The following is a 25,360-nucleotide window of genomic DNA, read 5'->3' as shown; positions in this document are numbered from 1 at the left end:
TCGGACGTTATGTTCCCGCAATAATCTCAACAATTACTGTAGACGTCTTTCTGTAGTTAGATATTTTTTCCTTATGTGAGAACAATGACATAAAAAATTTGATAAGCCGATCGATGTTTCAATAAATCGTAATGTCATGAATAATACAAACGAATGAAAAAAGAGTCGCGTAATCGAAACTTGTTGATCTATGTAAGTTTAAAAAAAGGTCATGGTATTAATGTTAACTTTATTGAAAAGCACTTTACGCCCATATGGGCCAATGGCTTAAAACATTATGCATGATATACAGTTTACATATAAACAATGAAAATAAACTATGCGGACACTTTGTATTAATAGTTTTTACAATAAAGTTAAATTATTTCATCTAATATCTTTTAAAGTGCGCTTGACACACGATACTTTAATACTAGTGGGAAGCCGAACAAATGAAACATTAATTAAGTTGATTTAGAATGAAATTCATAACAGTGTAGCTGTGGCCATTGATTGACGCATTAAATTCATCCACTGACTGGGACAGATTAGGTCAATGTTTGTCTGTAACGACCACTGTTCAGGACGTACCTACGATAGACATTTAAACTGTGGGGTCACCAAAGGTCCTCCACGCCTAAATTAAATAAATCGAACAACTAATCAGGAATAAAAAATGGAAAACAACTCATTTAATAACTTCTTGCGTCCGAAGCGCTTTTCTGGATTTACCTTCATAAGGAACGCTCAAAGCCAAACATTTGAAATCCGAGGATGTATAGGTACCGAAACCGTTGAAGAGCTATATGACAAAAATACCTAAAAATAAATAGCCAAATTCATCTAAAGTCAACTTTGCCGGAGGTTTTAGTTGGTTTTTTTTAACAATTTCAAAATTTATAAACAGACAATTTTAGAAAAGTTTGTTAATCACTTGAATAACATCTACCTTTTGATTTATAATATTGAAAACTAAAAAAAACTTTACTTGTGTGCTTGTTATGTTTTGATAATCAATTTTTATGATATTGCACGTACTTTTAGAAAAAAATGATTTAACTGGCTTTAAAAGTTATAATGCATGTGTTGCCGGATAATTATCTTTTTTCGGAAGTTAGGGGGATTTTTCAATTTTTGCAGATTTCGAATTATGTCATTGAACTGAAAACTTTTATCTGGTCTGAAAATTTATTTTAGAACGAATGCATGATCAACTTTCAAAAGTTGTGCTAAATCAAAACATCTGATGAGTTGAGCCTTTTTCAACTGATTTTTATAGTTCGTTCTTGTGTTGTACTGTTATACCACTGTCCCAGGTTAGGGACAGGGTCGGGATCCCGCTAACATTTTTAACCCAGCCACATTATGTATGTATGTACCTGTCCCATGTCAGGAGCATGTAATTCAGTGGTTGTCGTTTGTTTATGTGTTACATATTTGTATTTACGTTCATTTTATATATATATATATAAACGAGGCCGTGAGTTTTCTCGTTTGAATTGCTTTACATTGTCATATCGGGGCCTTTTATAGCCGACTTTGCGGTCTGGGCTTTGCTCATTGTTGAAGGCCGTACGGCTACCTATGATTGTTAATTTCTGTGTCATTTGGGTCTCTAGTGGAGAGTTATCTGATTGGCAATCATGCTTTTCTTTTTTTATATATAGACAGTATACTTCTGCCAGGACTGTCTTTTTCGTACTTGAAAGTTATTGGACAGTAAAAAATCTATTTGGATCAAGTCTTGTGAAATTTGCATTTACATTATTTCATATTCACGCAAAATGTATAATTTGGTGTATATAGAAAACTTGAACTGTTCTGTTCACTACTATACTTGTGAAAAAACCTTGTGGATGGTTGTCTCATTGGCAATCATACCACTTCTTCTTTTTTTATATCAACTTATTTTTTTTAAATCGACCCAATTTACATAGTTACATAGGCTTCTGACCTGGGACAGGAAAATAAAGATTGAGGCAGGGTTCAGCATGTTTTTGAGCACGCGCTCAATCTTCTCCCTAATCTTAGCAGTGGTGTAACAACACAACATAAAAAAAAGTTGTCAAATATCACATGTCTGTTTACGATAAATTTAAGGTAGATGGGGTCTAAACTCCACTTATGTGGCATAGTTGGAAAAAAATTGAATCAAACAAAAGTATTCTGTTTTTTTGTAAAATACAACCATAAATATGATAAAACATGTCATTTTCTAGATTGAAATGAAAATTCTACACAGGAATCAACTACTACTCTCAAAATGTGCACAATTTATCAAAGATCTAGACCGATTGTTTTCTGGTATTTCAAAATCCAAGATTGAGGAAGACACCATATCTTACTACCTTAAATGACATTTAAATGAAAGACTGTGTTTTGTATTGCTGATTTAAATAAAGCAGATTCTTAAAATAGGTCATCTCTGCTCACAGTGGATCTATTGTTTCGGTTTTTTTTCTGATGATGTTAAGGTACTGACTTTTTGTACGTTTTAAAGAACAAGACATGAATTATTGTGAAACACAAGTATACATTGTAAATGAAAAAAAGTATCATTATAATATGTGTTTTTTAATTCATTAATTACGGTGACATGTAAGTATAATTATGATTATGATACCAATTCCTTCCGGATATTTCCGGTCATGAACACATACAATTTACGTTTTGTATTTTTGTGATAAAGTTGGTATCAATGGCAAATATTAAAGAGGAATTTAACGCCTCAAAAGAAAAAGAAATCACAAAAGAAAATTCAATAGTGAACAGTAATTTGAAGTAATGGAGATTTTAGGTCATGCCAAAGTATCATGATTCTGAATATGCAGGTTTTTCAATTCGAATCATTTTGCACCAATATCTTTAAAAAATGATAGCATTTGGGAGAACACTTGTTTGTGAAGTCGAGATATATTTCGAAGATTCACTTTTATTGGATAGCCAAAGGTATGAACGTTATGATATAGATGTATAAACCCAAATCTATGGGTATTACATCTATGCATATATGCTCACAAACATGTTTAACCCCGCCGCATTTTTGCGCCTGTCCCAAGTCAGGAGCCTCAAGCCTTTGTTAGTGTTATATTATTTTAATTTTAGTTTCTTGTGTACAATTTGGAAATTAGTATGGCGTTCATTATCACTGAACTAGTATATATTTGTTTAGGGGCCAGTTGAAGGACGCCTCCGGGTGCGGGAATTTCTCGCTACATTGAAGACCTGTTGGTGACCTTCTGCTGTTGTTTTTCTATGGTCGGGTTGTTGTCTCTTTGGCACATTCCCCATTTCCATTCTCAATTTTATATATTACATCTATATGGTTATTATGATCAGCTATCTTTCAATTTATCACATTCGATATTTTGAAAAAAAGATTTTGTAGATGACAGTTAAATTGATTTTCATTTCTTTCTATTGTGTCAATTACAAAATGTATAACTTTGACTTAAGGAAACACGTTTATATATGATGATGTGAGTTTTCAACGCCATTGACTGGCTTTACTACCCTCGCACGTTTATATATGAATTAGCCGTACGTCCAAACACCGATAATTATCTTAATTAAGAAGAAAAAATGCACCCTTGAAAAAAAAGTGACCACGACATATTTAAGTAAAAACCGATGACTACAGTTTTTTTCGTTGATAATTTAGAATAAACATTATACACAGTAATGTACACAGTAATTGTTTTCATTAAATTTAGATCTTTAAAGGAGATACAAATTTAAAGTAACAATTCTTATTCGAAAAAAATGGACATTTAATTTTTGATGGTTACTGTGTTTGTTCAAATAATAGAGATGTCCAGTTGCAAATATTTCATACATTTCAAAAGAGAAACTTAATTGACAGAAAGAAACGAAACTTCATCTGTAAAAGCAGTATTTTTCAATAAAAAAAAATCAAAAGTAGAAGAAGCAGGAAATACATGTGAAGATGTGCTTGTCATTGCACTCTCTAATAAAGATTAAATATTTCATACTAGTAATTATCATTTCGTTCTGCATCTCGATAGACGTATGACCAACTTTCTCTCATTTGTTCACCCATACAGTCATTTTAAAATTTGAAAAGAACATTGGAAGAAATTCAAAGTATCCCAATTTCAAGTCAGCATGTTTTAAAAAAAAAAATCCATTTCGATTATTAAATAATGAGAAGAACAAGTCAATTGGATACATTTTCATATTGTACAGATGTTTTTATATACATGTACTTATGTCGAAATTAAAATCTTGTTTTTTTCCATTAAAGCACAGTCGCAGTTGAAATCATGACCCTTATGGTTGTTTTGTTGATTGTATTTATTTTAGGATGTTCTCTACTCTGTTTCAAAATTAATAACCTGATTTTTTTTTTATAGTATAAACATAAAAGAACTTCAAAAATCAGAAAAAAAATCAGGGTTATTGTGCTTGTTTTTGAGGTATAAGCCAATGCAAATTTGGACGGGAAATTATTCTCTATAGATTTTTCATACATTTAACATCGACATCTTTTTTCAAAAACTATGAAAGATATAACAAGGATTTCATAAAATTATAAAGTGTAACTTTTTATACTTTATGCAATATTCTAATATGACGTGCTTCTTTCGCTTTGTGAATAAACCTATGCTCTAAATCCAATAAAATTTGTTTACACATGCGTATATTGACTACTGTTGAATAATGAATTTTATCAGATTGGCATGCATTTAATATATTTCATTAAGTTAAACTTAAAACACTTCCAAACTCTAAAATAATGCTTATGTTGTTACTAATTCATTTATTGTAACTAAAGTGCCGCAATTCGAAATTAACATATTTGACCTAGATACGACAACCGATCATGTTAACTGTTCAAAACACTTCCCTCTGAAAAATCACACTGCCAGTCGTTCGCTTATCTATAAACAAAAATGGAGGTTCACGGAAGAGCCTACACAAACGTTCTACACTTATACACATCGTACATAGAAATTCCCTTCATTCTCCTAATCAGAATCGAAATAATTGATCCAAGCTATACTTTATTGTAGTTTTAACATGGGTAGCCATTATATATTCGTGTTTGTTTAGCTCTCACTATCGCTCGGGCAAAAATAATCACGAATATAATACCTACCCATATTAGAACTACAATAAAGTATAGCTTGCATCAATTATTTCTTAAATATTAAGTAGTGATTAATGGGTCAATTTTTTATAATAGGACTACGTGTGTATGGATAAAAACAGGGGATTTCCGAATATCTGGCAAACTTTCAAACAAGAGAAGCGAACATTCTTAACGCCAGTTTCGGCTTCATTCATGTTTTTATAAATATTCTAAAAAGTTTACTTTTACATTTTCAAATGTGTATAATACTGTTTTATTGTACATGTATACAGTCAAACGTCAACGATCGTCATCTATTTTTATTTCAGTGATCATAGTACTACGTATCGATACTAGAATTATTTGATTACACTACAACGAAATTAGGGTTTATAAAATAAAACAATTTAATAGAAAGAGTAAAGTTAACAAATACTTCAGATATGTTTATCTAAAACAGTTATTTTCCGTCGTTACATAGTCTTACTACATGTACATTTTTTGTAGTACATGTATGTATATACGACTTATCAATAATTATACAAAACAAAGTCATGTAATTGTGTAATAATTTATGATTAACGACGGTCAATGTAAACTAATAGTGACTCTAAACATTTAACAGCGACTTTAATACACATGCATATTTTGGTTGATGTTTTTATCATATTTTTTTTTTGTAAAAAATATGAATTAATACAAACACAGTTTTTAAAAGTACAAAACGTAAAACTGATCTTACCTTATAGAAGTGAAATATGTTTTGGTTGAGTGAATACGCAACTGCAACTAAATACAAAAGCATATACTTTTTTTATCGCTAAATCTACACTTTTAAAATGGAGTATGAAACATAATTAATTATCTTACATCTAGATCCAGGTGTGACATTTCCCAATATCAAATTCTTCCTTGTTGTGTAAACTCATATGGTGAATCCACTATATTTAAAAACCTAGACTACTTGAAATAATTTGTTTTCTTTTAACATTGAAATTCACATCCTAGTGCATTTTATGTTTTAAGAGTAAAATTTAGATACACTAGAATAACAATAGAATCATATCTTTTAGTTTATACATGTTTCAAGCTCTCAAACTAATAAAATAAAAAAATCGTAGTACATGTCATTTGGAGAGTAATGCGTATCAGTGGCGAGAGAGAAAGAGAGAGGTTTATAGAATGTTCCTTTATTTTCATATGCGTTATTACAAAAAGTTTTTTTAACATCCTACGTTCGCAACTCCTCATAAACCAGCGAAGGGATTATAATAAGTTTTACTGTTTAATCTAAACGATTTCTTGAGTTTCAATAATGTAACAGTGAAGGGATATCAATCAGACTTTTAAAGAAATGTCATTATGCAATTGTGTACTATTCATTTATTAAATATACTTGTCCTCACAAATCTAACCATAAGGTATTATAAATCATCATGAACTATTTTTTTTTTTTTTTTATTTTTTTTTGGGGGGGGGGGGGGGTCCGTTTTTACAACAAAAATGCTCCGTTGCATTTTTTTTGTGGTACCCCTTTTAATATTAACAACTCTTCTGTAAATGCTTATAATAACTTATTAACAAATACTCACAGTTATGATATATAACGCTATTGGACACATTCTATCTTGTATTCTTATAACAAGTATTTCTTTGGGGGTTCCAATAACAAAACATAGACGTTGCAAGGGGCGGAGACCGCTGAGCCATCCTTTGCTCACATTACCTATATTTTATTCACATGTAACAGAATTGATGGGAGAGAAACACACACACATTCTATTATAAACTTAATGCGGGAATTTCTCGCTACATTGAAGACCTGTTGGTGACCCTCTGCTGTTGTTTTTTTATTTTTTGGTCGGGTTGTTGTCTCTTTGACACATTCCCCATTTCCATTCTCAATTTTATTAAGAATGGAAAGGGAGAATAGGTCAAAGAGACAACAACCCGACCAGAAAGCAGATAATATTTAAACACACACTTGAACTAATCATTTAAAACTGCCAAAGTGTTCTTTTTGAACAAATAGCAATTTATTTTCTTGTTATTCAGAGTATGCATTTCACAGCTATGTAAAATTAAATAAATATTTAAGACATTTTTACTTAACAAAATCTTCCTCAATATTTCAATAAGAATAACGAAACAAAACAAATGAAGATTTATTTTCCTCAATATTTAAACCTTAATCAGAAAAAGCGTAACAAGATTAAAGTCGTAGATAAAAACAAGTTCAAAACCATTGATAATTTCTTGAAAACAAAATTTTATCTTGAGCCAGTGTTTTTAAATGACTAGTCTGCAAATACAATTAAAAAATTAATACTTCCTTATTATTATTTAATTTTTCTTTGAGCATAACTGAGGTGTTATGTACTATCGAAATGTGAATTAGGTGCAAAATAAGATGTAATTTAACATAAACGTAGTTTCAGTCGAAATCAATATTTAAATTACCTTGTAATTGATGTAACAAAAACGAAAAACCTATGTATAAAATTGAAATAATAGTTCAATCTAAAGACTGAGATACTTTTTTAATACCACATATAAATTTTGAAATTTGAATAAAAGATGCAATATTTATATAATTTAGTAGAAGACAACTACATGTAAATTCCACTACATTTTGTACATTATGTCGTTTTCCTTTAAAACAAAATTTCATGAAAACAAAGGATCATCTCTATTCAAAGCTTGTATGATATGCACGACTACCCTCCTATCCGTGTCGACTGGTTCTTTTTTTCGGTATTAGAGATACGTTAAATTTCAGGAACATTGATGATACACCAGCTGAAGTCAAGGTCAGCACAAATATTAAAGTAATTACCTTCCGCTAATATGTGTAGGACAATTTTGAGACAAATGCATTTGCTAATAAGAAAGTGAAAGGATAGAACAAAATAGTCCACAACAGACTAAAAGAAGGTCGGTATACATGTATATTTCCAATATTACATAAAATATTGGCAACTGATGGATATTTATCCTGAAATGGTAGTACACACAAATTATATAAGAATAAGGAGATGTGCTTAGATTGTCAATATAATTCAACAATAGAAGATACAACAGACAAGGTTGTGGGCAACTATAATAGATCACCACGCAGGCTGCACTAATGAGACACCCACATACCATTTAGACAGTTCTACTTTTGAGTGTTGTCATAGTATAATGTTTTTAGTGTACATGCAACGTTCTCTGTAATTTTGAAATTATATCCTTACACATTACATGTTTCATTCGTACCCAGTAATACTATTCTACTTTCGACTTATGATTTATCAAATATAGATTTTTTTTCATAAATCGAGAACAATCAGTTAAAGATGATCTGTGATATGTTTCGCTGATATCTAAAATAGCTATTTAATAATGATTCCAACGAAATAAAGACAGAATATAGTTTGCTTTGTGAAAGGTTTAAGAACTTTTGAGTTGACCTTCAAACTCTTAATTAAAGTGCAACTGACGAAACTTATTCACTAGATTAAATGCTCATCTGGCATTCCAAATAATAAAACAGGGCATTTTTTAATGAGTGTTTTGCCCCGATGATGACAAAACTTGCAGCCAGTTGGACATATCCTCCGCTTTTACTACCACCCCCTCAACCCTAGCTATGTGTTGTCTATTTTACTTCAAGTGTTGGATGTTCCTAAAAATATAAATTGCAGAGGGAAAACATTTACCATAACATCTTTTCGAATCTAAATTTTCAAACCTGTTTAAGAACAATAATAAATAAGTGCAGAGTTAGAAATTTGAACAATGACAAATTAAATACAGAAAATCGAAAATGCGTACATAACCAGGTGATATGTATGACCTGTAATTGCTGTGGTAAAACGTTACACACATTCCATGTATATGTACATGTTATATATGGGTCATTTTCAAAAAATGTCGAATTTTGAAATTGAAAAAATTATTAAAAGTTACTTATTCAAACAACCCTCTACATAAGCAAATCATAACAAACAGTACTTTAAGAACAACATATTAAAAGATGCAATCTTAATGATGTCATACAAGAATATGTTATAACATTTTTTGATCGGTGGTACATTATTTTGTCTATCCTGTTACCATTTTCAAAAGAAATTTTGGGTTATTAAGAAAAGGTTAAGATAAAATGTTAAGCTTGTTTTACGTAGACAATTAGATGGTTTTCAAGAGAATAAACTTCTATATATATTCATTCTGTAATATAATAGATAATTTGCCAATTTTCCAGGTTGTACTGAAAAATGCCTCTAAAAATTGGTTTTCAAAGGTTGTAAAAATTAGCACCAGTAATGCAAGTCTAAGATAGCAATTTATATTGTTCGGCATTTTTTCACCCTTTCAAATAAACCCAACATCAAGTAAATCCCTCATAAGTTAGTTTACTTTTCTCTATATTTCATTGGTAACAGGAACGTACGTTTCTGATATATTACTATATAAAAGTCTATCCTGTTACCTTTTTGTCTATCCTGTTACCGATATCAGTATTGCACCTGCGAATGCTTAATTGGGAAGATTAAGACGTTATAACCTGAAGATGACTTCAAACAACGAAATATTTCATTCGTTTTGCACCTATATGTTAAGATAAAAAAATTAACGACGTTTTTGTCTACAATTGTCTATGCTGTTACTGTAACCATAGCAACCATAGTAACAGGATAGACATAACAGGATAGACAAATTTCTTCGTTTTTGATTGCTGTTGTGAAATAACTACTCCCTTTGGAGAAGTGATTATGTTTTTCTATTGTGAATTTGGTTTCCAACACGTTATTGCACTTTTTACAAATATACTGTTGGTGTATTTAATCAAAATTGGTGGTAACAGCATAGACATAAAAAAAAGTACGCTATATTTTTTTCACTAAATGTCTTGAAATTTCTTTTCTCTACACTGTCGTTCAAGAAACGAGGCGTTTTAAATGTAAAGATTACTTTGCACTTTTGAAATCAACACTGACTGATTCAATATTCATAGGGAGATTAACTTTACGGCTGATATAAGTAGCGGTAACAGGAAAGACATGAACCTCCTGTACGCAGATTCAATTTAGTTTGTAGATAATATGTTACATACAGTGATATAGAAGCTACGAATTTTCGTTAGAATAATATTTAACGTTCTTAAAAAGTCCCTTTTGTAGATATCAAGGCGATCAGAAAATTGCAAAAAAATCATTTGAAATGTGTTTTTCTGACACTGTACGCAGACAAATACCCCCAAAATGGGTCTTAAATGCAGTTTAATCTTATCAAAATAGATGTAAGGTGTGTTTATTATTAATGTTCTGAATCACAAATCCGACAAGCTTTCATTTAAACCATTACAACTGAAATTTCCATTAGAAATAAAAAAGTTAGCATGGGTGTACTGAAAATTCGACATTTTTTGAAAACGACCCATATATGTGCAGATACTGTTTTATAGATTATGTTTTCAGAAAAGAAGTTGTGCGACATCATCGATCACGCTGATAATCTTTCGCATAACTATATATATAATACAATTGATGTATATGTCGTGTACATTTTATTATTTTGTACAGGTTATTCACGGTGGGTAAGGTTGTCCTGCGACAGAACGTTCTGTGCTGGTGATTCGGTCCTGACGGGTGCTGGTGGGTCCTGATTCTGTGCTGGTGGGTTTGTTAACATTGTATCAGAACGACAATAAAACGACTGTTTTGTTGCTTAATTTTCCTCTGATACGTCATAAGTACCATGTAAAGTATATTACAACAATTTGTATTGCAAAAGTCGTGCAAGTTTGTTAAACGAAATTGTCCTGACGCTGTGCTGGTGATGAGAAAAACGGTCCTAGATCTGTGCTCCTGTGTCCTGGTTCTGTGCCTTTATATTTCAGTCAAAAGTGGCAAATATTCAATAACATTGATACTTAACTGTAATTGACTAATTAGCTGTTATCTTTTTTTCTCAAAATTGACATTATTGTGAATCTGTTTACTGCAATTATGAAAAAAAGAACCCATAATTTTTAAATTGACTGTTTCCTGTTTTTCTCATTTAAAATGATTTAAACAGCTGTTTTCGGTTATCAACATTTTAATATACTCAAATTATAAAAAAAACAGACATACAAGACTAACAAATCCAAGAGTCGCCTGACTTGGACAGGGCGCTAAAATGTTTGGGGATTTAACATGTTTTGTACGAATCAAAAACAAACAAGTTGATCAAGGCAAACAATCAGACTCAGGTGAGCCTGAACACTTCTTAGATGAGTTTGAATAATGAATTCCGTGTAATCTAAACATCCTGAATATTGTTTCTCTGACAAATTTGTATGATATTGTAGATACTTTTCTTTTTATTCCACCAAATGAAACTCAGCCTTGTTTCTGTGCGTTAGAATCATGTGTCGTCAGCAGCTACAATCAGATTTCTTAGTGAACAAGTTAGTGCTGACTAAAAGGATGACTAGTCTATTATAGTAATGCGTTTTTTTACGTTTTTTAAGTTGTTTTTTTTTGGGGGGGGGGGAGGGTAGTTAGAGGGAGGTCTAAATTTGTCAGAGAATGAAGACGATATAACCTAGATAACACGAACAGAAATAAGATTTTTTTAAGTTCTGCATTTTATAATTCCAAAAGAAAGTCTGTTGTCAAATTTTTTTTATAAAGAATTAAGGGGGGGGGGGATTTCATGTATGTGTCCTACTTTTCTATTTTATTTAAATATATTTTATGAATAAAAATAAAAATATGCCTTAGTTTTAATTGAAATTGAGTGAAAAACCAGTGAACGGAAAAATACCAGACTAGAAATACTTATTTATATATTGGTAATATCACGAGGCTTTTAAGTTTTGTTTTCAAAACACACCTTTCTCTGTAGTAATGACTCGTTACTGAGGTATTTCACTTCTATGTATTTCATTTTTGATACAGTGATTAGTACTATAACCTTAACATGTAACCTTTGTGTATATTTTTTTTAAATCGAAACTAAAGCCAGAGATATCAAACATTTTTTTTTTATTTATGTGTTTTCAGGACAAAACAATCAACTCAAACACGTCTTGGAAGTATTCCCGTAGCTTCATACTACCAATTGAGTGATAATTATAAAAGTATATAAGATGCAAAAAAAAAACACTAAATTATACACCTACATTTAACTTTTAAAAGCCATAACAGTTGAAAATCAAAGTACTGATATACTGAACATCGGATGACAGCTGTCCGATAGATATTATGATAAAGACTTGTCTAAGAAAAAAAATCACATCTCTGTACCTGAAAGTAAGGTTTGTTTACAGACATAATTTCTTTTTCTGAGACAAATTCGTGCGTTGATGATAAATTAATGACAGGGAATTCAACCTTAACGTAATGACTATTATATTGTAGTGATACAACTCGGTATACTCTGGTTTATTGTTATTTATTATATTCATACTTGTTTATTACAGCTTCATGTATATATAATGTTCATGTATTTGTATATCATTCTTTTCTACTATATAAATAATAGTGCAGTACAAGTTCATATTGGACACTCTACTGAAATAATTCGATTTTTCTAAAAGAATGGATTTGAGTAGGCATTCGTATTTTCCCGCAACATATGTTTAATCATCCATGCAGAGTTATCGTTCCTTGAGATTGCAAACGTTCTTGAGATATTCTTCCCCTTGCGTGTGCATAGATATTATTGTTTTTTTCTTTCTTATATGTATATACATATAACAAAACATTTTAATGTTATTAATATTTATCGTATTTAAAAAGTATTCGATGAGTATTCATTAAAGAAATGGATTAATAACAAGCGATAAGGAATGTTGATGATATCTCTGTATTCATCATGTTCATAGATCGGTTAAAAACCCAAAACGAAAGTTACGTAATATAGGCGATATCAATACACCAGAATGCCCTCACTGTCATCCGCTGTAACAATACAAATCTACACATTTTACAAAACTGATTTGAAATAACTGGTCATCAACCCGTTTCGCTATAAGCTCACATGTGAGCTACATGTATTGACTTGGCTTCCGTAATAACAAAAAAAATGCCTATCTAACTTGCACTTTTCAGAAAATTCAGATCTGATAACGAAACTTGGTACAACAACATTTATAACCCATATGAGATTTTGACCAACACAGTTTCCATTCAGCACAAATATTCTTGTTAAAACAAATAATTAAAAATGCAAAAGTACCAGTTTCAACCTCTTTAGTTTGTTTAATCATATATGCGACTACTATAACACAGTGTGTTATAGTAGTCTCAGTGTTATAGTTGTCTGAATGATATTGTAGTGATATATGTCGTATGCTACGGTTAAATACGAAACTAGGTTAAAATAACGTAGCTAACTATAAGGAGACTCACATTATCCGATAAATTGATAGTGATCAATCTCTGTGTTATAGTAGTCTCAGTTTATATATGTATATGAATACAATTATGAAAGACAGCATGGTAACCAGTATGTGAAGTCCCTCTCTGTCATCTGAAGTTAATACTAAGCATAGCTCTAGAAATCGACAGATAATCATGACATTTAAAAAAAAAAATCTCTCTTGTTTTCGAAGTTTTTTTAGTTTTGTTTTACCTAAACAAATTGACACAAACATAAGTATAGTATTGTTTATTTTTTTAACTTGTGTTCAATATATACATGAGTAACACCGGTTACTTGGATAATAATCCTGTCACGTATGAATTTGGTAAAATAAACCAGAAAAAAAGATGAAATATGAAAATTTACGTGCGATGGGTGCAACAGCATACCGACAATGAACATGGCTCACCAGGGTTGAAGCTACAAAGTAAATCAAACTCCATAATTTTTTTATTTAAATGGCACAGAAATTAACAACTACGTGTATAGGTCACCTTTGTTGTGTTCGTTCCAACAAAGTTATTGAGATTTTGTTGAGAATTTAACAATTTACGACAATAATAATATAAGCTGTTTAGAGTTAAATGCAAAGAATTTTTAAAGTCTTTCGCCAGAACATACTATATTTTTTTTCTTATCCTAGTTTAACTTCCATGCAATCTCTACCCCTTCATGATCATTAACTGTAAAATACTTCTTGGTATCTTCTCAACTATGATGTCTGATTTATACATGAAATAACTGTTGTGAGCACTAGATTCACTGATTGGTACGATTGAGATTTTTATCTAAGATAACTTGGTTTATCTACCGGTATTAGTTGAAAATGCGGCTTTGAACTAGCCTTCACAGTAGCTGCGAGTATGCGTTGTTCAATAATTTGTGTCTTAATGTTATTGTTTTATGTGATAAATTGTTGTGTTGTTACACCACTGTACCAATGAATGAGGAAAGGAGGAGGAGTTGGTTTGATGGAGTTGCGAGCGGTGTGTGGAACGCATATTTAACTGAATAAACCAGTTAAACCTTATGTCAATATAAGACCCCCTCTTATAAATGTCGCTTTGCTTTTAGCACCTTTTAAAACTGTTTAAGTTAATATTTTATGTAAAGAATCATCAATTAAAGGGCATTTAATATCTTGAATAAAACTATTCTAATTATATACATTTTCATCTGATATTGGACGGAAGATGTTGCTCATTTATGTAATATTAGTTACTATTATTTGAAAACGCTTATAAAACAGCCAAATGGATGCACTAAAGTAAAAATAGGAGTCACAGATCCAATTGAATACAATTATCAGCCAAATTTTATTGATTTTGTAACATTTGTTTCAAATATGACAAACATTTTACTCAAAATCACCAGCACAATGACAGGACCCACCAGCACAGTATCAGGACATAAATAAACTGAGAAAATGCAAAATTTTCTTAAATTGCACGGGTTTTTCACAAAATAATTTTGTCTTTTGGATTTGAGTATAGAAAGCGGACTTCATGAGCATTTTTGTTTTATTATTCCAGTTTTAGATTTTCTGAAAATGAGCACTTTTGTGTTACGCTTACTGAAACAGTTTAGAGGGTCAATTTTTTAATGGTTTGCTTATGAACCCATAAGAAACAAAATTGAAAACTCGCAACTGTTTCCTTCCTTTTTTTATGAGAGAAAACGTCAAAAATCATCATTTTCGTATTTGTTTACATTTTTTCAATGATCACCAGCACCAGTCAGGACCGAATCACCAGCACAGAACGTTTTCTCGCAGGACAATCTTACCCACCATGGTTATTACTTGTACAAAAACTTTGTATGAGTAATAACGTGTATGATGCCATCATACAAGTTATTACCTGTACAAATATAATTGTACCAGTAATTACTTTTACAATTTTTGTTGAGAAAAAGATAATAACTTGTACAACACAATATCTTTGAGTTGTACTTTGATCTATTTGGTTTAGTTTCAATGTATAATTATTACATAATTTATGCAATTAACTTTTTATCATGATTTATTGTTGAAAATAAATTGAAGAAAAGTTTTATTTTTGTATTTAACGATTTTGTCACTTTGCATATGTAGTCATTATTTAAGTGGCAACAAGCTGTAAAGCTAAATTTGCTCAATGTCTCATGCTAGGTAATGTTGTTACTTTGCGTTCATTGTGTGTCTGAATTCTTCTAACATTTCAAAAATAATACTAAAATAAAAAAGAAGATGTGATGTAATTGCCAATATGAGACAACTCTCCTCAAGAACCCAAATGACACAGAAATTAAAACTATAGATCACCACACGGCCTTCAACAATGAGCAAAGTCCATTCCGCTTATTCAGCTTTACAAGGCCCCAAAAATGGCAAATGTAAAACAATTCAAACGAGAAAACTAGCGGCCTTATTCATGTACAAAAATGAACAAAAGTAACACGCCGACAAGCGACAACCATTGAATGACAAGATTGGGACAGGCACATACACAATGTAGCGGGGTTAAACATGTTAGGAGGAGGATCCCAACCCTCCCACAAACCTGGGACAGGGGTGTTACATCTCAACATAAGAACGAACTATAAAAATCAGTTGAAAGAGGCTTAACTCATCAAATGGATACAATCAGAAATGCTACACAGAGTGGACGTGGCCGGGTACTTGTATATCCCATACAACAACGAAAACATCCCACTTCCTACAGAATACATATTTGAAAAAAAACCAAAACAAACACGTCACAATATTATAGATTTAAAAAATACATACGCTTTATGATAAGAAAAAAAATATAAGGGTTCTACGAGTGATTTCACGCATACGTTTGCTGTTAATGGCAGGCTCAACAAAAATGAGTAAAAAAATCAACAAAATTATTCCTCTCGATACTATCTTTTGATTGCAATTAGCTGCGGAACCGTAGCTCTTAGGTCCTTATGTTATTTTTTGACTATTTGCGGACCATAGAGCTACGGATTTTTCCTATTTCAAAACGTTCGGAATTGCGACCCAGGTTCAGGTCGCACTTATTTCTCAAAAAAATATTGTTTATAATCCATGCAAAACTTGTCAATAGATATAGTTCGTTTCGTTAGATATTTTTCTAGGATATGACGTACCTATTTATGTTTGAATATTCATTTCCTTAACACTATTATCTAATTATATCCATTTGTATACATTCTCCGCCTATTTTATTCGGCCATATTGAATCTCGTAGTGACGTCACGAGAATCAAGAAAAGATAACTCTTATAGGAAAACACGTGTTGGTTTGTTTACGTTGTCTTTTATTTTATTTTCATGACTTTTTGAATGAAAGTACGTTTAATTAAGGTTAAATACTAATGGAAATACTAATTCTTTCAAGCTATTTAAATATTTCGAATGAATTAATGTTGTAAAGTCTTGAAAACACTCGATTCTCACTTAGAAATAAGTAAACACACCAACACGTGTTTTTCTAAAAGAGTTATCTGTTCTTGTTTTTCATAGGCGTTCCTCACCTCCAACATAGGAGATCGAGGATATTTGAGTTATCTTTTCTTGATTCTCGTGACGTCACTACGAGATTCAAAATGGCCGAATAAAATAGGCGGAGAATGTATACAAATGGATATAATTAGATAATAGTGTTAAGGAAATGAATATTCAAACATAAATAGGTACGTCATATCCTAGAAAAATATCTAACGAAACGAACTATATCTATTGACAAGTTTTGCATGGATTATAAACAATATTTTTTTGAGAAATAAGTGCGACCTGAACCTGGGTCGCAATTCCGAACGTTTTGAAATAGGAAAAATCCGTAGCTCTATGGTCCGCAAATAGTCAAAAAATAACATAAGGACCTAAGAGCTACGGTTCCGCAGCTAGATTGCAATAAGCATAAGTCCATTTACAAGTCAAATACGGAAAAAAAATGTGCTTTTAACAAATTTACTTATGGATACTAACTTATGAATATTTCAGTTTCATTATGTATATCTCTTTCATATTCATTTGTTAACATTTACTGTTTGCAATAGCATTAAGTATTCTATATTATAAGGATGTTCTTATCCCGTGCATAAAAACAATGCCGTATTTGTCAAAACCTTTTCAACTTTTAATCTTCAGTGCTGTACAACTTTGTACCTTTTTCACGTTCGATCTTTTATATCTAGGCGTTATGTATTCAGGTTTAGTTTTCTGTAATTAGTTAATACTTTAGTTTCTTTGTGTATATCTCTTTCATATTCAATTGATAAAATTTACTGTTTGCAATAGCATGAATTGTTCTATATAATAAGAATGTTCTTATCCCGGGCATAAAAACAATGCCGTATTTTGCGAAACCTTTTCAACTTTTGATCTTCAGTGCTGTACAACTTTGTACTTTTTTCACTTTCGATCTTTTATATCTGGGCGTCACTGGTGAGTCTTGTGTGGGCAAGGCGCGTTTTTGGCGTATTGAATTTTAAACCTGATGCTTTTTGTTATCTATTAATCATGTTTTTCTGTGTCAATTTTGTTCTCCTATTTATTTGTATTGTAGTCCTGTAATATTATGTTGTCATTTCAATGTTATATTTAACTTTGCCATTAAAGTGCGAGGTTTGGCATGCCTTAAAACCAGGTTCAACCCACCACTTTTATTCCCCTTTAAAAGTGTCCTGTACCAAGTCAGGAAGATGGTCATTGTTATATATTGTTCGTTTCTCTTTGTGTTGCATTTTAACGTTGAGTCGTTTGTGTTTTCTCTTATTTTTGAGATATTGAGATAAGACGTGGCACGGTACTTGTCTATCCCAAATTCATGTATTTGGTTTTCATGTTACATTTGTTATTCTCGTGGTGTTTTGTCTGATGATTGGTCTGTTTCTGTGTGTGTTGCGTTTCGATGTTGTGTCGTTGTTCTCCTCTTATATTTAATGCGTTTCGCTCGGTTTTGGTTTGTTACCCCGATTTTGTTTTTTGTCCATGGATTTATGAGTTTTGAACAGCGGTATACTACTGTTGCCTTTGTTTATGATCATAAACGAGCTGTTGTCCAAGTTTTGTATGTTTAAGAACGTAATTAAATTTCTAAACACTTTAACCACAGAGTAAATGTAATGTTTCCCGGCAGAAAAACTAATTCATAAGTAAAATACGGAAAGACAGGAATTTCATTTTTTTACAAAATTTACTTCTGAATACTATCTAATGATCATAAACAAGATTCTGACTGAGTTTGGTAGAAATCCAGCATTGTTTAAGACAGTTATTAAATTTCAAAATTTTTAACCACACACGACAACGTAATGTTGGATCGCTATGTATCGCCTTTTCGACTAAAGTCGATGGCTCGACAAAAATAATCAAATAATAAATAAACACGAGAAAACCGTAAAAGAAAAAAAGTACCGGACAATTGAGAAAACAATCCCAGTCTTACTAACTCAAAGAAAGGTGTTTTTCAATGAAAAATTCTGTTTAAAGCAAAAGGTAGTAGCACATACAACTCAGAGATATTGTGTTGTACAAGTTATTATCTTTTTCTCAACAAAAATTGTACAAGTAATTACTGAACAGTACAATTATATTTGTACTGGTAATGGCATCATACAAGTAATTACTCATACAACGTTTTTGTACAAGTAATAACCTGTAAAAGATTAAAAATGTACACAACATATATACAGTTATAAAGCAGCTACGAATTTGCTGAAAAAGATGTGTGGCAAATAAACGCATGTGAGCTCACACATAAGCAAAACATTTTACAATGTCGTGTTTAGGGGAAATTTCTGGGTCCGGATTCAGCAGTGGTCAACTGAACCGGTAAGTTGTATATTGGTGCCTTTTCGTTATCTTCTGATTATATCTAATGTTTTATGGTCAGTGATGTCTGTTCGACTATTTTATACTTTGTATGGGTATTTATTTTTAATTTTATTTCGGATCAAACTCGACAAAACAGACAAAGACAACCATAATTATGTGATTATGTGATTATTGTTATTTCAATATATTAACTAAATAGTTTTAAAAAGAGTACATCACACAGGTATAGCATATGATGAATGTTGTGAAATCGGAAATAAATATTCGTTTACAAAAGCATTCATTCAGTAGTAAAATGAGGATCCGAAAGATATGATCTTGAGATCAAAATAGAAAACTTCAAATTTGTCTTGATAAATGATTTTTTATAGAAATATGTAAAACATTACATTTATGATACAATGAAAACAGCAACACATAATTAACAACACAATATACATTACTCAGTAAATGATATACGATAAAAAGATATACTTTAGCATAGTAAACTCCAACATTTTGCCAAAAAAAACCAGACTTTTTTTTTTACTTTAAAAAAAATTTAATTTAAATCCGCAAGGACTTTTTTACTCAGCCATAAACATGAATACTCTAAAAATAACAAATCATAACTATATGCCAATATTTAGTAAGGTTTGCATTAGAGTCTAATCAATTTTAAAGCGATCCAGGTCTTTTTTTAAATGTTGTAAAAATATCATTAGCATGGAAATTAATGCACTATTCATAATAAAAATCTTAGCTTAAATATATGAAGTTGGTAATTTTTGATTTTTTAAACGTCAATATCAAGTTCTCTTCAATTAAAAATAGTTAAGGTATAAAATGATTTGTCATAATACAGTCATAAAGTAAAAAGTCTAAGAAAAAAAGACGTAACAGAATTGATATAACTAGATGTAGTATGTAAATATGTATAAAGTAATAAGTAAAGAAATGTATAATGCATAATGTAATGAGTAAATAAATGTAAAATGCATATAATGTATTTTTACTCAAAAATTTGAACTCCATTTCTAACATGTAATAAAGAAATGTTTAACATTTCTAAAGAACTAACAATAATGATTTCTGATTAAAATACAATTATTGATAATAATTATATAAAATTTTTACACATTTTACATATTATAATTGCACTTTAAATATCGCGTCAATCAATTTAGTAATTTGGTTTTTCATTTCAAAAATTAAAAAATTAAAAAAAAAAATCCGTTGATCTTACAATACATTATTGATTGATCCCACCTAATTATAATCTATAATAATACCCTAAAAGTTACTGTCATATCGTAATCTTTTTTAGTCTATTAAATTTCTACAGGCAGACATGTAAAACACATCTAGCAATTATAGTTTTTTGAGATGAGAGAGATTTCCTAAGCTAAGAACCAGCTGAGGATTCCTCCATCAAATCTATCACTTCTTCAAGTTTATTTGCAAATTGTAGATCTTTACTTTCTTCCATGTCCTCAAAATCATCAACGATCTGAATTAAAGAGATAATATAAAATATATACTGATACTGATAGCACATGAACATTAAACACACTAATGTGTACTATTAGTTTTTATGAGACATATTTACAGCTATTAGATACTGTGGTCATTTTCAAGAACAACCAGCAACAGCAACAGATGATTTCTGACAATCTAACACACATTACATTTAATCACCTTATTAATGGAAAAAATATAGAACTGTTTAGATGGACTAACAACTTATTTTCTAATATATCACTTATGAAAAATCATGACAGTATATCTAAACTTACAATATGTGCAGAAGCAAAACCTACATTAATATACATATTCTATGATATGGTTAGACATGAGTCTATTCGTGGTGTAACTATGAAATACACAATAAAATCGTTCTTATTTTGATATAATTTAATTTTGGATGTAACACGTCTTCTGATTGGCTGACGTTATTTTGTTATGAGCCCATAGACATAATTTAGTCATGTGACCGTGACGTCATCAACGTTTTTTCATGGTTTTTTACGGTTTAAAATGGAATTTAGAACTAAATTATAAGAAATGACTGTAATGTTTTTTCTGTCTATGCGAAATAACAAAAAAATGTGGTGCAAACTGTTTAATAACCCGCTACGCGCGTTATTCAGTGTTCACCAAATTTTTTGTTATTTCTTCATAGACAGAAAAAATATTACAGTCATTCCTTAAATAGATTACTGCCGTCGAAAACCCTTACTCCTTAAATTCTACAACTATAACATCTAATAACATTAACGGTACCAATTTTCCTGCACCAGATGCGCATTTCGACAATACATGTCTCTTCAGTGATGCTCGTGGCCAAAATATTTGAAATCCAAAGCTTATATAAAGATGAAGAGCTATAATCCAAAAGGTCCAAAAAGTATAGTCAAAATTATTTCAAAAGATGAGTGTTCGAATAAAGTGTAATACAGTTTTAAAGCCTTAAAAGGTGACAAATGTACATGATTTTTTTAATAACACAGTCAAGCTTTTCATATAATGTATTTTTACTCAAAAATTTGAACTCCATTTCTAACATGTAATAAAGAAATGTTTAACATTTCTAAAGAACTAACAATAATGATTTCTGATTAAAATACAATTATTGATAATAATTATATAAAATTTTTACACATTTTACATATTATAATTGCACTTTAAATATCGCGTCAATCAATTTAGTAATTTGGTTTTTCATTTCAAAAATTAAAAAATTAAAAAAAAAAATCCGTTGATCTTACAATACATTATTGATTGATCCCACCTAATTATAATCTATAATAATACCCTAAAAGTTACTGTCATATCGTAATCTTTTTTAGTCTATTAAATTTCTACAGGCAGACATGTAAAACACATCTAGCAATTATAGTTTTTTGAGATGAGAGAGATTTCCTAAGCTAAGAACCAGCTGAGGATTCCTCCATCAAATCTATCACTTCTTCAAGTTTATTTGCAAATTGTAGATCTTTACTTTCTTCCATGTCCTCAAAATCATCAACGATCTGAATTAAAGAGATAATATAAAATATATACTGATACTGATAGCACATGAACATTAAACACACTAATGTGTACTATTAGTTTTTATGAGACATATTTACAGCTATTAGATACTGTGGTCATTTTCAAGAACAACCAGCAACAGCAACAGATGATTTCTGACAATCTAACACACATTACATTTAATCACCTTATTAATGGAAAAAATATAGAACTGTTTAGATGGACTAACAACTTATTTTCTAATATATCACTTATGAAAAATCATGACAGTATATCTAAACTTACAATATGTGCAGAAGCAAAACCTACATTAATATACATATTCTATGATATGGTTAGACATGAGTCTATTCGTGGTGTAACTATGAAATACACAATAAAATCGTTCTTATTTTGATATAATTTAATTTTGGATGTAACACGTCTTCTGATTGGCTGACGTTATTTTGTTATGAGCCCATAGACATAATTTAGTCATGTGACCGTGACGTCATCAACGTTTTTTCATGGTTTTTTACGGTTTAAAATGGAATTTAGAACTAAATTATAAGAAATGACTGTAATGTTTTTTCTGTCTATGCGAAATAACAAAAAAATGTGGTGCAAACTGTTTAATAACCCGCTACGCGCGTTATTCAGTGTTCACCAAATTTTTTGTTATTTCTTCATAGACAGAAAAAATATTACAGTCATTCCTTAAATAGATTACTGCCGTCGAAAACCCTTACTCCTTAAATTCTACAACTATAACATCTAATAACATTAACGGTACCAATTTTCCTGCACCAGATGCGCATTTCGACAATACATGTCTCTTCAGTGATGCTCGTGGCCAAAATATTTGAAATCCAAAGCTTATATAAAGATGAAGAGCTATAATCCAAAAGGTCCAAAAAGTATAGTCAAAATTATTTCAAAAGATGAGTGTTCGAATAAAGTGTAATACAGTTTTAAAGCCTTAAAAGGTGACAAATGTACATGATTTTTTTAATAACACAGTCAAGCTTTTCATATTTGCTTACCTCAGATTTGTACTTCCCAATAAACAAATTATACAGCTGATGAATGGTAGATTGCCGACTGAACTTCAGCTCTGACCTCTGTGTCTGAAAGGAGAAACCAATATGATAAGTGTAGTGTGGATTCGAAACAGATTTTTTGTAAATGTATTTTAATTAAACTGCTGCCCCCGAGATCTTTTAGACTTATTTTGTCTATGAGTACAACCATTATTACAGGAAGAAACGTTCTCATCATCGAACCAAATGTCAAACTAAAAAAAATATGACAAAATCAAACGCTATCCACCAACAGAAAGAGCGGAAAGAAACTGCAGTATACCTAACTTGGTACAATGTCCTGGTTTTATCAGTCGATAAGAATATTATAAATAAAGTGTGAGATATAAGAAATCATAATTACATTTGATATTTCGTCTATTTCACTCCAGAATTCCGTGTCAGTCACTGGTTCTACTCGAATGAAGAAAGGGTCGATGAGTTTTCTATATCTTGGAATATCTTTATGAAACAACAATTTCTGTGGTGGTGATTCCTGTTCAATTCAATTGAAAAAGATCAATGGTGATAACTTGCACATTGTTCTATGTATCATATTTTTAATGGTACTTACCATATGTAGATATTCTTAAGAAAACAAGAATTAAATAAACGGAACTGTCGACATTTCATAGTGAAAAACCCCCCAACCAAAAAAAAAACCAGGTATTAAACATTGTTGTCGACAGCAAATAACATTTAGACTTAGTACATTATTTATGGCAATATCAAAGTAATTAAATGAATAATAATAAAAAAATAAACACCAAAAAACAACATGTTATAATGTTTCATAATGAGTACTTATAAACCTGACCTTGTTTACTTTGTGGGCTGTCTGCGTGAAGCTTTCAACAAACACTTGTCTTAAAATATCCAAACATGGTTCCACATGACCAGGTACATTAACATCAAACAGTATGTTTGGTTTACCAATCAGTGGAGCCCAAACTCGTGTACCATAACTAAAATTTAATTAATAGTATCGAAGATATACAACATAAAAAAGTCCTAACTTTTCAAAAGAAAATTATTACGTTCCGGTCATAAGTCAGTAGCCTGTATGTCAATGGTTGTCCTGTGTTGCTGTACATCATATTTGTTTTTAGCTCATTGTTTTGTATATACAATATGCCGTTATTCCTCTCCTTTAATTGTTTTACATTTGTCATTTTTGGCCTTGTATAGCCGACTATGCGGTATAGGTTTTGTCCTTTGTGAAAACAGTACGATAATCTTCAGTTCTTTGTTATTTGGACTCTGATGGAGAGTTATCTCATTGCCAATCCAGTCACATCTGCTGTTTTTATAGATGTTTATTTCAATAAGAAAATAGCAAAATCAAAAAAGTATGAAACAAAATATATAGAAAAATGTGATCGAGTTCAAAAAGACATCATTGAACAGGTATGCGTTTAAAACATGTAACATTGGAAGGAAAATAGCATAAAGTGACCTCCAATATTTACCTGTTATTTAACATGAAAGCACACTTACCACTCATTTTTCCATGATTGTAAGACTTCTGTTTCAATTTTAAAATCGTTTCCAATTTTATTCAACATGCCTAGGAAGTATCGAATGGATATGGATAGTGATTGTGGATCTATCAAACCCTCAAAAGTGGAATCAATGTAGTCCGTCAGAAGCAGCTAGAAATTAAATATATGTGTATCTGTCTAGCAATATTACCCATATCAGCTATTCATTCTCATGATTTGTCTAATATGTATGCATAGTTGCAGCGGTTTCAATTAAGATTCTTATCTTTAAGGCAAAACAACTATTGATAGGTCTATTTCTAATAAGAAAAAGACAAAGTCTTTAAGGTCACATCCTCATCTTAGAATATTTGTTCTTAAATCATGACTTTAAAAAAAATCATCAGTCAACACTGTCTGTGTCACAGATATATAATTATCTCGTTTAATCATGTTAAACGGTTGGCGAGCTGGTATGTTTTGGGTACTTAACAGCTTGAGTTAACGGTTTGATTGTGGAAATATATAGAATT

At 30.8% G+C, this 25,360-nt stretch overlaps 1 protein-coding gene across 1 annotated transcript in view; it reads right to left on the bottom strand.

The window, feature by feature from the left end:
- Positions 1 to 21,817: 21,817 nt before the first annotated feature.
- LOC143080564 (plexin A3-like) overlaps positions 21,818 to 25,360 on the bottom strand; it is a 42,922-nt gene continuing 39,379 nt past the window's right edge. The window contains exons 24-28 of the mRNA XM_076256471.1: positions 24,844 to 24,998; positions 24,164 to 24,311; positions 23,711 to 23,842; positions 23,311 to 23,394; positions 21,818 to 22,287 (exon numbers count right to left, since the gene is read on the bottom strand). Of these exons, the coding sequence (XP_076112586.1) occupies positions 22,183 to 22,287; positions 23,311 to 23,394; positions 23,711 to 23,842; positions 24,164 to 24,311; positions 24,844 to 24,998 (624 nt within the window). The 3' untranslated portion in view covers positions 21,818 to 22,182. The remainder of the gene's footprint in view (positions 22,288 to 23,310; positions 23,395 to 23,710; positions 23,843 to 24,163; positions 24,312 to 24,843; positions 24,999 to 25,360) is intronic.

The sequence above is a fragment of the Mytilus galloprovincialis genome, chromosome 1 (assembly GCF_965363235.1).
Source record: "Mytilus galloprovincialis chromosome 1, xbMytGall1.hap1.1, whole genome shotgun sequence".
Classification (NCBI taxonomy): domain Eukaryota; kingdom Metazoa; phylum Mollusca; class Bivalvia; order Mytilida; family Mytilidae; genus Mytilus; species Mytilus galloprovincialis.
This window is presented reverse-complemented; position numbering and strand designations above follow the sequence as displayed.